This window comes from Branchiostoma belcheri, unplaced genomic scaffold (genome assembly GCF_001625305.1).
Source record: "Branchiostoma belcheri isolate BF01 breed outbred unplaced genomic scaffold, Haploidv18h27 scaffold10, whole genome shotgun sequence".
Taxonomy (NCBI): domain Eukaryota; kingdom Metazoa; phylum Chordata; class Leptocardii; order Amphioxiformes; family Branchiostomatidae; genus Branchiostoma; species Branchiostoma belcheri.
Window position 1 is genome coordinate 4,647,510 of NW_017802380.1, and position 13,536 is coordinate 4,661,045.

Genomic DNA, 13,536 nt, shown 5'->3' on the forward strand with positions numbered 1-13,536 from the left:
CGGTGCAAAAGAGACATCATACGGCAAGTTATATGGCTAGTTATCTTTTCTAGTGGCCAACGCTTGTTTCTATGAGCTATTGACCTTGTGGTGGTTTCTTTTTAGAGCTGTATATATTGGGGGGGGGGCAGTACCGGCGCAAATTAACACTCATATATTCAATCAAACGCCGGTCGCTAGAAGAGGCCTCTAGAGGTCTGCACAGGCTCTAGAAATGTAGATACGGTAGTCTCCGAATGAGACTGACGTTTAAAGTTTCACGAAACAAACATGCTGAGTCAAGCTTTAGCCGCAAGACGGGAATTCTCAATTACGACAAAGTGCATTCATTTTTAGATGTGTTGTATTTGTATTATTTGGATAATCAGGGACAAGTCAAAGGTCAAACTTTATTTTGTCCTGATTATCCAAATACAACACTGTATAACCGATTGTCGATCTAAATGATTTTGTTTTAATCTATAAGTCGCTTCTTTGCATCAAGAGGAGGTCATGGACAAGTGCCATGGACCTGTGTGACTATTAGCGTCAGTTTGGAACACTGTGACGGCACAAATGAACGAGTAGCCTGCGAGGTTTGGTTGTTGTACTTGGGTTAACCGTAGAGTCTTGAACCGTGCCGTGTAATCACCTCAAGCTAATGAAGGCTCTGGAATTCACAGCCGTCAATTTTCTTTTGTTGTGTGCTGGGTCTAATATTTGGCATTAGGCCCTTAATTGAGTGTACGCGTATGGGCGTTCCTTCTAACGTACAAATGTACAAGTTTACTATTTGTAACTAGTTTTACAAGTATTTCGATTCCTGTTCTTTGTTAAAGTTATGGCCCTCGGAAATAATGCCACAACGCAAAAGTTTTAGAGGACAGTTTTAATTCGACTATATATAAACCCGAAATTCTGTACATAAAATTCAATCAGTAATTCAGCGCTAAGTAATACCACTGTGTGACACAAATATTTGGATCTATAGATTCTAACACCAGGTGATAGAATAATAGCAGCCCGTATACCATTCCGATCTGATAAATACAAATATACACGTGACATAACGTTCTTAACAGTTATAATAAGACTGCACAGATATGTTCTTTACGTAAGTACAATGGTGCATCTAGCAGTAATATGTATATGCGTACATAAAATATATATACCAAGTATACATTGCAGTTTAGGATACTTTGCACAACCGCAATCTTACAGCAGCTCCTTTCGTAGAGTCACGGTGCTCTTGATCCTGCAATACCCAATGTACCATTGCAGGGCGCCCTACGTTGACGCACGGGAAGTTAGTTAACTTGTGGCGGTGTTGTCTATCCGCTCCGTCACCCAAGTCACGATGTCCCGCCGTACCATCTCGGCGTCCGGCTTCAGCTCGCGCAGAAGCTCGTGGTACAGGCCGGGATAGATCTACACCAGCCAGGAGAAAAGCAAAGACAGTTATCTTTGTAGACTTTATGTGTGTTTTATATACTCTTAAGATTTTATATGTTCCCCGTCGTTCGTATTTAACGACAAAATCTGTCATTTGCCAGAATTGATATTACAGATAAATCATTTATTCTAATCCTGCTCAATCCAATAATCTACATAATCCAGCCTGTCAATTATGCATTGTACAGTGTATAAAGATTGAAAAGTTCTTTGCATTGGACAGGTCAGATCCCCTTGGTCAGATACAGATACCCTCACCCCACCGCGTTGCCTACCTTTATCTGTTTATCCCCCTCCGGTGCATTGTCGTACAGGAACTGGGCCCCCTCGGGAAGGGACAGCTTGTCCTGGTCGCCGTGCAGGGCGAGGAACGGCGGCTGGAAGGAGGCCGCCTGCCGCCGGATCTGGTCCATGGCGTCCAGGGTCTGCACCGCCCAGCGCGCGCGGAGCCCGCCGTGATAGATCAGCGGGTCCTCCTCGTACGCCTTCACCTGGAGGAGGGGAGAACAAAGTCGGGAAATTTTGATGATGTGAAAGACGCGCGCTCACTCTGGGAATACCAACAGAAACTGCTGTTATAGAAGCAAAACTTTATTAAACTACAATTGTAGGGGGTACAATGTATGTAATCTTATAGTAAACAAAAACTGACAATAAATAATCGAGGAAGTGTTAGTAAAATCCTCATTAACAAATTAAAAGCAAGGACATTTACGCCATATGCAAATGCAGACAAACTTCCTGTATTTTATTTAAGTTGTGGTCTCTTACCATTTCGGGGTCCCGGCTGACGAAACTTGTATCCACTGTCCCCACTTCAAACCGCGGAAGGATAGAGGCGAGCGTCCTGGCGGCTAACACCTGTGGATTCATTACAAACACGTCAAGTTCAAAACACATTGTGGTGTGACAAAAGCTGCATAGCGACAAAAAATGTTACTTTTCATAACACCATACTTGGATAGCTGGAGAACTCACCCTCCATCTAGTTGCTGTCTCTGGCGCGGGAATGATGGCCGGAGCCGTTAACACCACCCCTGCAAACATAGTGGGCCGTTCCATGGCCGCCAGGGTAGCAACGGTTCCTCCCTGGATGAACAGGTTGGTGTGAATAAACACTAGTCAATGTCAGATTCTGAGACCTTTTGACTTCATGTCATTCTGTCTGTCAATCTTCCACCCACGTGCTGTCAACCTACTCTGTCCGGACCGTTGAAACAGATACAAACCCACAGCCCAGCCACCCAAAACAATACCTCCCTACTCTGAAGCAACCAGATTATTTCCTTTGCTGGGAAACAAAACAAAAAAAAAAAAAAACCGTCCCTCACCATGGAGTGTCCGAGGATGAAGATGGGGATGCCGGGATGCGCGCCTCGCATCTTGTCGGCGTGCTGCAGCACGTCCTGGACGTACTCATGGAAACTCTTGATGTCGGCAGGGTAACCCTGGCTCTGTCCGTGTCCAACTACAGGGGAAAACGGCACCATACTTCAGACACAGACTTCCTGTTACCTTAGGATAATTTCTGTGCACGTGCGGCAAACGTCTGTGACTAAGTTTAATGCTAACGCAGTTTTCGTGCTTAAGAGTACATCAAGTGTCCCCGCTACATACTGACTACTCACCGTGGTCGTGTGCAAAGACCAGGATTCCCTCTTTGTTCAGCTCCGTGGCGATTTCCTCATATCTCTGACAGTGTTCAGCTACCCCGTGAACGATCATCAACAGTGCCCTATGTGTATACACAAGATAAACATTTGGTTCATGCTGAAGGAGAATATATGCAAACGCAACGCTTTTATTTCCAAAGAGTTGAAGCTAAAGATATTTGTCTATTCCCACAAAAGTCTAGACTAGGTGCCATCCTATACTAGTATTTGTATACCGGGGCTCCCATATTAAAATCCCATGAGAAATCGCTACGATGGTTCACTACATTGATTGCCGTCGCTTTATGGGCACTGACATACTTCGGGGCGATCCCTGGCTAATGTCAAAAGAGTGACATGTTAATATATAGTGAAAGTCAAACAAATCCAAATGGCGGAAGTACATGTACTTCAAAATTTTTGGTATCATCGCATCTACGCACATTAGTATTTAAAACATGGATTACTTCGATTTTAATTTCACTTACTAGACGGCATCGTAACGCCACCATGTTAGTTACAGCTCTGTATCTTTCCGTCACTAAATCAAACACTTTCACCGGTACATCCGAGTATACATGGCTTTTATAGAAGATGCTATCTCATAAATATTACAGTAAGGGGGAAATAAAGCCTTGAGTCTCATGGGTACATGATGAATAATGAATTCAAGTAACATATCGAAGTTTATAATAGCAACACGAACTTCCAATAAGAACAGCATGGCAGATTATCATATACAGATCATAACCGAGAATGATCCTAGTCAGTACTATACACCAGTACTGCAGTATTCTTCTCGAAACAACACAATTATGTAACGTGGGCCGACATGAAATCTTTCGCTCTGTTTATGGATTTAAGGAAAATTAGGAGTTTTGTATTACAGTTACGTTTGACTACTACGTTGAAGCTATATTGTAAAACAAGCTACAATATACGAGGTTAAGCGTTACGGACTGATATTCCTTTGTTATTATCAGAGGAACACACACCTGGGCCCTGATAGTAATAAGGCCTAGGCACGCCATTGGTAGCTTTTGTTCGCCCTCCCGAGTCAAGGACGCTGCTTAATGTTTTGTACATAGACCTATGGTGCACGATGACGCGGGGCCATGCCGCCATTTTGAACTGGTTCTCAGTGAAAGACTTGCGGATCAAGTGATGTGTATATAAACTTGTGGCAGACGCATGTTCCCAGAACATGACAAAGCAAAGAAAGCCTATAAGCTTTTCCCAACTGTCATTAGATACTACAGTTTTTATATATTCGCGCATGTTTATATATGTGCGGCGGAATGTGCCTATTTTTTTATTAAGACCAACGGAGGCCATTGCCACCAGCGTCTGTACAATATTACACCCAGACAAGAGCGAGTCTGAGACGTGGCACGTACATGTACATGTACTTACACCTCAGGCTGTGGGGCTATAGATAACTCTGGAGTGCCAGAACCTGTCTTATGTATGTAACACACTCTCGGTATGACGCACAGGGTGCCCTATATAGCTCACACGATCAGGACAATACTATAAGCGGGATAGATCAAAATCAGATCAATCCAGGACATCGCGTCATGGCTTTATTGGGGAGGGCGAGACATTGAAGGTGACATTGGCCAAATGCAAAGGGTTGTCAAAGACTAGGCCAGCAAATTCGTGTAATTAATGGGATTTTTTTTTTCTCTTTTTCGTTGATTGTTTGTTTCTCTTGGGGTGTTAAATTCTGACCATTTCTGGTCACGCACCACACATGTCCAGGTCATTTTGGTATATTGGAAAGAGGGGGCAAACCACTGATGCAAGAAGGTTAGAAACTGTTGAACAAGTTACGCTTTATTGTATCTTCACCTTCTCCATGGAAAGGTTCTTTCTCTGCATTAGTAGTCCAGCAATTTTCATTACCTAATAAAAGTTAGTACTTCCCTTTAAAAAGGCGTGCACATGGTCAACACTTAATAATTTTGTAGTATATATACTTGTCTAAGCTACACCTAATGTATTTCCTCCATCTTATATTGTACTACCACACTATCGTTTCCACACTCAATCTACTGCTCGAGCTGGTCTTTGCTTTGCACCAAGTGACATGGCCGGGAATGTTACGCGTCACTACCGCTGCCCAGTAGTCGTCTCAATCACTCACACTGACAGCCCAGCATGCCTGCCACCGGACACGCCTACATGTACATAGCTGGCAGTCCGGAGTGATTGTCTGTAATTCCTACCCCTGGGCTAGCCTCTATTAGCACTGTAGCCACGATACCAGGCTCAGGCCACGGCACTTTAACAACATTGGTGTCTTTGTTGCCTTTGGTCATATGTTTAATACCGAGTGATGGAAGAGATCGTGTAAATTATGTTCCCAAGAATGTGTCCCAGCACACTGGGGTACTGACTAGTACTCTCAAGAAGTGCAGGGGTTTGAGACGCTTTGTTGCTAACTTGCTTATTTTCATTGCTCTGTTTTCGTTCGTTTTCAAGCGCGCTGTCTGTATTCTGGTTGAGAATGTTGTAAACGACATTGAAACGGGAACATAACAGCATGGAGGAACACTACAGTTACGTTTAATACGGAACCAATAAACAAAGTAAGTAAAGTCATCATATGGTCATCAATATCAAAAGTCCCTAACCCAGCCCGATGGCTGGATCGGGGGCTATCCTGGGCAGCCTGGGGGCGGTAAGGGGGCACGGTTACCGACAACAAATCAGGAGCCGCCATCCTGTAACCCGAGAAGTAACAACACTAGCAGAGGTCGGGCAGCCGTCCCTCTTCTACCCCCAAACCAAACAAACCCGAGTGTCTGTCATGTCTGTAGCTCGCTTCGGTCAACGAGACACTTTTCCTACATGAAAGTATGATTGGGAGAGAAAAGATCAGAGAAGGGCAGGGGGAAAGGACGCCACGAGAGCCAATGCAACCTCCCTGACCCAAACTTGTCCGCTGCACCTGACGCTATGTTTGACAACAAAGCCCATAAAACAAAACAATCCCACGGCGATTGAGCGATACTGCTCTGAAACAATACGATACAAAATGTATATATTAACCTGTATGATAGATCTACAGTACTGCCTATATAAATCATGGTAGAGATACAGATTATCTTAACCCTATCAGTATCAATGTCGCGCGCGGCCATTGTTAAAGCCTGGTTTTGGTTAACTCTCAGCACTTGAAGGTTAACAAGGCTGACACGTTGCTGTTTTAATAATGGCGTTACCTTGGTGCTTGTCCCTGTGGCTCCCAGTACTTGCAGTACAGGTACTGTCCCGAAGAGTTGACCAGGTGGGGCACCCTGGAGTAGAACACGCCCTGCGGAGTCTTCGGCCCGTCCACGCTGGTTCCGGAATCGCCCGACATTTCCCGAGTAGCTCAGGTGACCTTTACGGCGGATCGTCGAACCTGCTTCTCGTTCAATTTTGGCGCCAGTCGTCTTAAAGTTAATATGCAGCCAGTCGCCGTGGTTAATAAACAAGCTGCAGGAGATAAAGTTGAGAGAGTATAGGACTGTGACCCCAGAACGTGGCCCTACTCCACAACCGGCTCGGCGAGTTTGACCCCCAAAGGACAAACATTCATTGAAGCGTGTATTTAGACTACGTCATCGCTCGTCACGCGCGAGGGTGGGTCAGTCCATTCTTGACAACCGCAGGGGAGGTTGTTCTTGTTTTATACTCTGTACAAGGAAGATGTACATAAATCTTATCACCTAAATGTTGAGCATTTGAAAACTTTGATTAAGCTAAAGAAGAGTGGATCACAACGAACTATGATCACAACGAACTTTGTTTAGAACAATGCACTATGCCACTGAACCTGCGATTGTGAAACGGAAATACTGAGACGGAAATAAAAAGTGCATGAAGTCATTATGACTCGACAGCTAGTATATCGCACTCCATGTGGGTCTCATGTGATACACACGGAACTTTCACTAACGTTAAATCAGTTTATTTTCAGGCACCTGACCAGATTTAGGTCACGCCTACCATTTTATACGAATCCAATCGAATTTGTGTTAGATTTGATTCAAACTTGACCCCCGAACACTGCTGACCTACTCCCAACCACAAGCCAACCATGGTCAAACCACTCGTCCACACACGAATTTTTAAACATTTTGAAACATATTCGGCCGGGGCGCTAATATAGGCTGGCGCACCTCGCCGAACACCAGTCGAAAGGGAACAAACTCAGTTCGAACATTGCGCTGTTCATGCGATGTTCTGGAATAACCCTTTTCCATTGTTTACGCGATAGTTACCAAACAGATTTGCAACGCCGTCTCCAAACCTGAATTTAGTACAAGTCCACCACACATTGGCAATGGCAGCGCAACGACCACTCAGAAGCGCCTCCTGTGGAGTTCCGCAGCACTGCAGCGACCACCTGAAGTAAGTAATCTGCGACCTCCCTGGAGGATTGGGTGTCACCATTAATGCATGCCTGGATGGGCCCTTGAGTAACACACTACCATCGTCACGTACTCACCCACGCGTCACCAACGAACCATGGCGACATCTTGGCGAAAGAAGCGAGAAACTTTCAAGACTTGGCGACCTGATGACGAAATGGGGAGACGTGGAGCTCTGGTTTAGAAGTTCACCTTCTTTAGATTTGTACTTAACAGTTTCTGAAGACGGCGGAATGTCTTATACGACTACCTGTCGAAGCACGCTGGGGCCGAGTTTACGAGCAACTAAACGCGATGGAGCACACAAGTGATCTAGGAACGCAAGATGTCGTGTAAGATGACTGGGATTTTCTTTCAATGTCTGCTACTTCTACTCCTAACGACAGTATGTTCAGGTAAGACCTACATTTATATCATATATCTAGAATAAGTGCAGGTGGGGCGAGATATATCAGTCACATTTGACCGACCTGTGGAATTTCTATCGACTCTGCAGGAGGTGTCAGTTTTTCTGCGCCGGCACTGATCAAACAAGTGTCTGGTTCTTTCTGATAGTGAAGTGAACCTTTCAGTGCCTCAGGCCACGGTCTTGGGCACATGTGAACAGGTGTGGTACATATTAGACTTGTCTGTGAGGTAAAAATCGTCCGCAACTAAAGTGTACGTTTCAAAAAAATGCAGACGCAATGTGTAGGGCTTTCAGGTTATGTTATAATTGTTCTGTCAGGTAATTCTTTACACATTTTAGTATTACGGATAATTCTTCAAGTGAAAAGTGGGTACAGGAGTCAAGTCATTTGAAGTTAATTATATCGTAGCAAGGACATTATACACGTATGATGTCCTTGATCGTGTATATGAGTAGAGGTTGCATGCAGTAGGGACCCCGATTGGCGTCCGTCAATCTTAAGATATTCCCTTTAGAGATAGTGAAAGCGTTTCCACTTTGATTCATGTTACTTTAGATGAACGGTTTGACTTCAAATGTAGGATTCATGAACAGGAGACCACCCTTACACACATTTCTAGTATACTGATCCTGATCTCTGTCCGAATGCATATGGCATAGAATGTGCGATTCTGCATGTCAAATCGCAATTTCTATCCTGAGAAAAATTGATATAGAATTTAGTACACACAAAATGATACAAGGTACAACGTATGGCATTCATACCGCTATATAAAAAACGTACTATGAGACTTTTTTTTAGAAATTCTACCTTACAAAAGACTATGGCATATGTCTAAAAGAAATTGAATGTGCTTTCACAATCATTGGTGGAATTTCTTACGTTTTTATTTAATTTTTGAGATATTGTCCCAAATGTACAATACGTGGGTTGTCACGTTTAATGGCGTCACTACAAAATTATGGGTTAATTTGTGAGGAGATTTCGCTAATGAAGCAGAACTACACACATGCACCGAGGCATAAAACACGAGAAGGTACGTCAGCACTCAAGAACGCCAAGTTTAACCCGTTAACCGTCACTTCTAAAGTTCCCTCCAGACTGAATCAGGTAGTTCAAGGGGACCGCTTGTTGGAACACCCGTCCACATGCAGGTCCTTACACCACAGGTTCTGACCGCCTTGGTCTGTGTGAGTCTCTGTTCCCTTAGCGATATCTCAACATGTGCCAGTGCAGACTCTGTGTTGCATGTTACCTGTGCGGTCACATATGGTCACTCCTTACCACTGGATCGAGACCGTTGAGTGACCAAAATTAGATTTGTATGTGCATTGGATATGATCCATGATGTAAAAGTATGATTTGAAGGACAACAAAATCAACAAAACGTACAAAATACACCTTTCTGTCTGTGAAACTCGTTTGAACTAAAGATGGAGGCTTTGATCACTCAATGCCCGCGCCTCTGTGGAAAGGGCTATAAACAGACGAAATGTTAGCCATCAAACAAGAGACTTATGCATGGTCAACATAGCTCTCTTGTGTCTTGTGCTAAGCTAGCAATGACATGCACATTTCTGTAGTCTGTGCGTGATTTCTGTATACCAGTCTACATCACATCTGTCACCTTCAGAATGATTAATGACTTTGATGCCCTTTTTCGTCTAACTTGGTGTTGGCCCGTGTTTACGTTGCAATTTAGAAGTATTTATCTTCTGTATCAAGTTTGTGGAAATGTAGTAGGGCTGTGTTACCATGGTGGACACATTAGGCAGTGTTGTCGCGATCTCAGCAACAACGAGAAAATCATACATTAGAACCACAAGTGTGTGTGTGTTGGGGGGGGGGAGAGACATACTGTTGTCGTCTGTGCAAACAAAAGTTGTATATCGCCTTTCTGGACATTCTTTCTCACTTTTCTAGTTGTTTACATTGTAATATTAGCCGTTCCGATTGTGGCAGCTTGGTCGGGAGACACCGATTTCTCTATTTGTGTTTAAGAAAAGAGAACAGAACAAGGCGTGTCGGGTGTCTTGTATAAGTTACTGCGGTTGTTACAAAAGGCGTTTTATAAGTAACAGTCTTCTGTCAGCAAGAACTTGTAACGTTTGCCTTTTTGGCGAAAATCGCTAAAATCGTTAAATTGCTGTGGCTGAAAGTGTATCAACCGCCTGTTATACGCGTGCTTTTGCAGCATGTGTAAAAACTTTTACCGAAGCTAAGTGTCAGAAAACAAAAGTTTTGATAAGTATGAAAGCATTTCGTATGCACGAGTGACACCTTAAGAAGCTTTTCAATGACGCGCCCTTAAGAGCCGGGTGGATGTTCAATTGTGGGTGATCGGTAGTTTGTCTTGTATCCATGGAAACAGGGCTGGGCACAAAAGGACAGATATCAGACGACCATGCATGTCTTTGTGTCCTCCCGGACGTTTCAGCACCCTTTAGATAGAAGTCAATCACCTCTGTCTTGTTGGGGTGAAACTACAGCCTGTCTCCATAGCGACAGTTCGCTTTTTTATGTTAATAAAGACTTGATTCGGGGTCGGCGCCATACAATGCATGGTGCTTTTTATTGTGTTGGAGTGTGGGGTGAGGGAAGATACTTGACTATTCACGATCTGAGATACTTTGAAACAGTAGCTTTGATGACAGTTGCGACAGACCTCTAGTCAGTCGAAATCCGTATTTTATATATTTTATGGCCTCAGCAGTTTTAGTCATGGTCATTTTGTGTTTATTCATTGCTGTCTATATTTAGTAGTACAACTACAGAAAGTCTGAATGAAGCAAAGAAGCGGTGCTCAAATATCCAAAGGAAAGATGCACAGAACACTGAAAATACGACTACAAGTAATAACTATTGCCTTACCTTAAGGTTCACACGAAACGCTGCCCGAACTCAGACTACTGTAACTCATACATAAGAATAACGGACGACAATGAAGCCTGTACTTTTCTGTCCGCCTCAGCGGTGACGTTGACGTACAGCAGTGCGTCCTACAGCGTGAGCGAGGACGCCTCAGCTGGTCAGTACGTCATCACGTCTGCTGACGTCACAGTGACATGGACGACCAGCGGCGGGACAACGCCGTTCCAGATCGTCAGTCCTGTCGGCTCACCTTTCCAAGTGGACTCCACGGGAGCGGTAAGATTCAAACAAACAAACAAACAAACAAACAAACAAACAAACAAACAAACAAACAAACAAACACACACACAAAGATAAACACCATCACATTCCAAGTTTCTATGATATACATGTAGCGTTAGATACCAAAAGATGTACGAGAACATACATGCATACACACATTCATACGTAATAGAGGAGAGGCGAGAGTTCTGATTGGCTCCGAGTCGCCCGGCCCTCGCAACGGCATGGTAACCGGGTTCGAACAGGCATTCGGAAGTTCGACCTCCGTTACACCGCTTCTTAGAAATGTTCGATACCTGAAATTATGCCGTGCATAATGGTTTAAAACTTTCAAATGAGGACTAGTGTCCAGTGTCAGACTAGTCTTGAGGTTAGTGATCAGAAGAGAGACCTAGAGCTAGACTAGGATGGGTACAAGGCTATATCAAACAAGATCGATCTTGACATGTTCTATGTCTCCAGGTGACCGTCGCGTCGTCCTCCGGTCTGGATTACGAGACTACCAACATGTACGTGGTGACTGTACGGGCGAACGACAACAATGGCGATACAGGTCAAACCGCTTTCTCATGCTCCATCATTGATCTGTGATTTTTCTATCTAGATGTCAATACCTTATTCAGTTCGCTTACTTAACAAGAAATAATCGAATCGGAGTGGGAACAGAATAATTTTAATCCAATACCGTTTAGATCAATTCTTGTACTCACACAAGATTTTCTTAGGACTAGTTCAAGTCTACATATGTAGTTCTATAATGTCATGATTACTACATGAAAATTTTGATGGAAAGTAACCAAGATGCCTGTTTGTATCTCCACCCCACAGACCAGGCTACCGTGACCATCATGGTGACGGACGCTGCCGAAGCGCCGACCTTCTCCAACCTGCCCGCCTCCCGGGCCGTGCCGGAGGACGTGTCGGTCGGTACGGCGGTCTTCACGCTGAGCGCCGCGGACCAGGACGTACCGGCCCAGACCCTGGCGTACACCATCGTCAGCCAGACGCCGTCAGACAAGTTCCAGCTGAGCGGCGGCGTGGTGCAGGTGGGGACGGCGCTGGACTACGAGAGCGAACAGACGTACACGCTGACTCTCAGGTGAGAACTGCTGTGAACAGCCACTTCTTAAAACTTGGCCCAGCAACCCTGACTGAGATGTACAAATCCCCGTTATAATTATGGAGTGCTGTGAGACAACAGGACCTCTCGATTATATTTTAGGCAAATGTTCAAAGATCGGTTGTTTCGTTATTAATGGTTTCCAGACTATTCGACAGGAAAACGATCAAAAGAGGTGACAGGAGCTAGAATAGGATGGATACCAGGATATGACCAGAAGAATCATTGTTGATAAAACTATAGACATCAGCATACACACTAACGAGTATTCCAACGATATCTCCTCCCAGAGTCGAAGACGACACGTCAGGCACCCCCCTGTCGGCGGAGTCCACGCTGACCGTCACCGTTAATGACGTCATTGACGAGTTGCCGACGTTCTCGGCGTCGTCGTATTCCGGCAGCGTGGCCGAGGACCAGGCGTTCGGCACCACGGTGACGTGGGACGCCGCCGTGAGCGTCACAGACGGGGACGATGGGGACACCATCTCGTACTCTCTTTCAGGTAACGTGTTTTACGTTACGGTTACGGTACCTTCTGTTACTCGGAAAACGAGTCGAAAGAATAACTTTTATGTTACGGGAAAACGATATGGACCATCCAGTCACTGTCGCGTGCCTGCGAAGCTGCTATGTCACACCGAAGAGCGGTAATGTCGGCTATACAGATATTTGAAACACTTTCCCCCTCTTCCCACCAATGCAGGAACGAACAACGACCACTTCGCCGTTGACAGCAACACGGGTGTGGTGACGACCGCCAGGGTGCTGGAGCGGGACGGAGCGGACGGTGTGTCGGCCTACACGCTCGTCCTCACCGCCACGGACACGGCCGGCAACACGGGCACCGCCACGCTCTCCGTCACGGTCAACGACGTCAACGATAACAGCGCCACCTGCGATCCTGACGTGTACTACAGCTCGGTGGAGGAGAACACTGCAGCAGGTTGGTGGGGGGCTTACTAATCTCCAAGCAGATGTGTAGATGGCATCGGCTTGTTTTAACGTCTTATGATTGTGTAAGTGGTGAATACTTTATCCAAGTCTATAGCCGCCTTCTCCTAGACACGTGGCCTATATTAAACAGACATGAGACAGGTCACCCCGAGAATGGGTTAAAGGTTCCTGGAAGTTCGTATCGCTACTTGACGGATGGTTGATGGATCCTGAAGTTAATTAAGCGCGGTACTAATTATTGATCACATTTCCACAGATGCATCCGTTGCGCTGCTGAGCTGTACCGATCCAGACGACGGCGTGAACTCTAACCTCGCCTTCTCCATCGTCAGTGGCGACGACACTACCGCAAAATTCGCCATCGAGGCGAGCACGGGTCAAATTAAGACATC

The 13,536-nt window shown here is 45.1% G+C and overlaps 2 protein-coding genes across 2 annotated transcripts; one reads left to right on the forward strand and one right to left on the reverse strand.

The window, feature by feature from the left end:
• Window positions 1-910: 910 nt before the first annotated feature.
• Window positions 911-6,721, reverse strand: LOC109470980 (monoglyceride lipase-like). The gene is made up of 7 exons (XM_019770099.1): window positions 6,311-6,721; window positions 3,060-3,166; window positions 2,763-2,899; window positions 2,410-2,520; window positions 2,203-2,292; window positions 1,707-1,922; window positions 911-1,407 (listed from the first exon to the last, which is right to left on the reverse strand). The coding sequence occupies exons 1-7, from the start codon at window positions 6,448-6,450 to the stop codon at window positions 1,291-1,293; spliced, it is 918 nt and encodes a 305-aa protein (XP_019625658.1). The 5' UTR covers window positions 6,451-6,721; the 3' UTR covers window positions 911-1,290.
• Window positions 6,722-7,829: 1,108 nt separating this feature from the next.
• Window positions 7,830-13,531, forward strand: LOC109469245 (protocadherin-like wing polarity protein stan; the record flags this gene model as incomplete). The annotated part of the gene is made up of 7 exons (XM_019767724.1): window positions 7,830-7,836; window positions 10,886-11,061; window positions 11,530-11,620; window positions 11,896-12,166; window positions 12,478-12,692; window positions 12,894-13,133; window positions 13,401-13,531. Coding segments are annotated over exons 1-7 (1,131 nt in total), but the record flags the coding sequence as incomplete, so codon positions are not given.
• Between the last annotated feature and the right edge of the window lie 5 nt (window positions 13,532-13,536).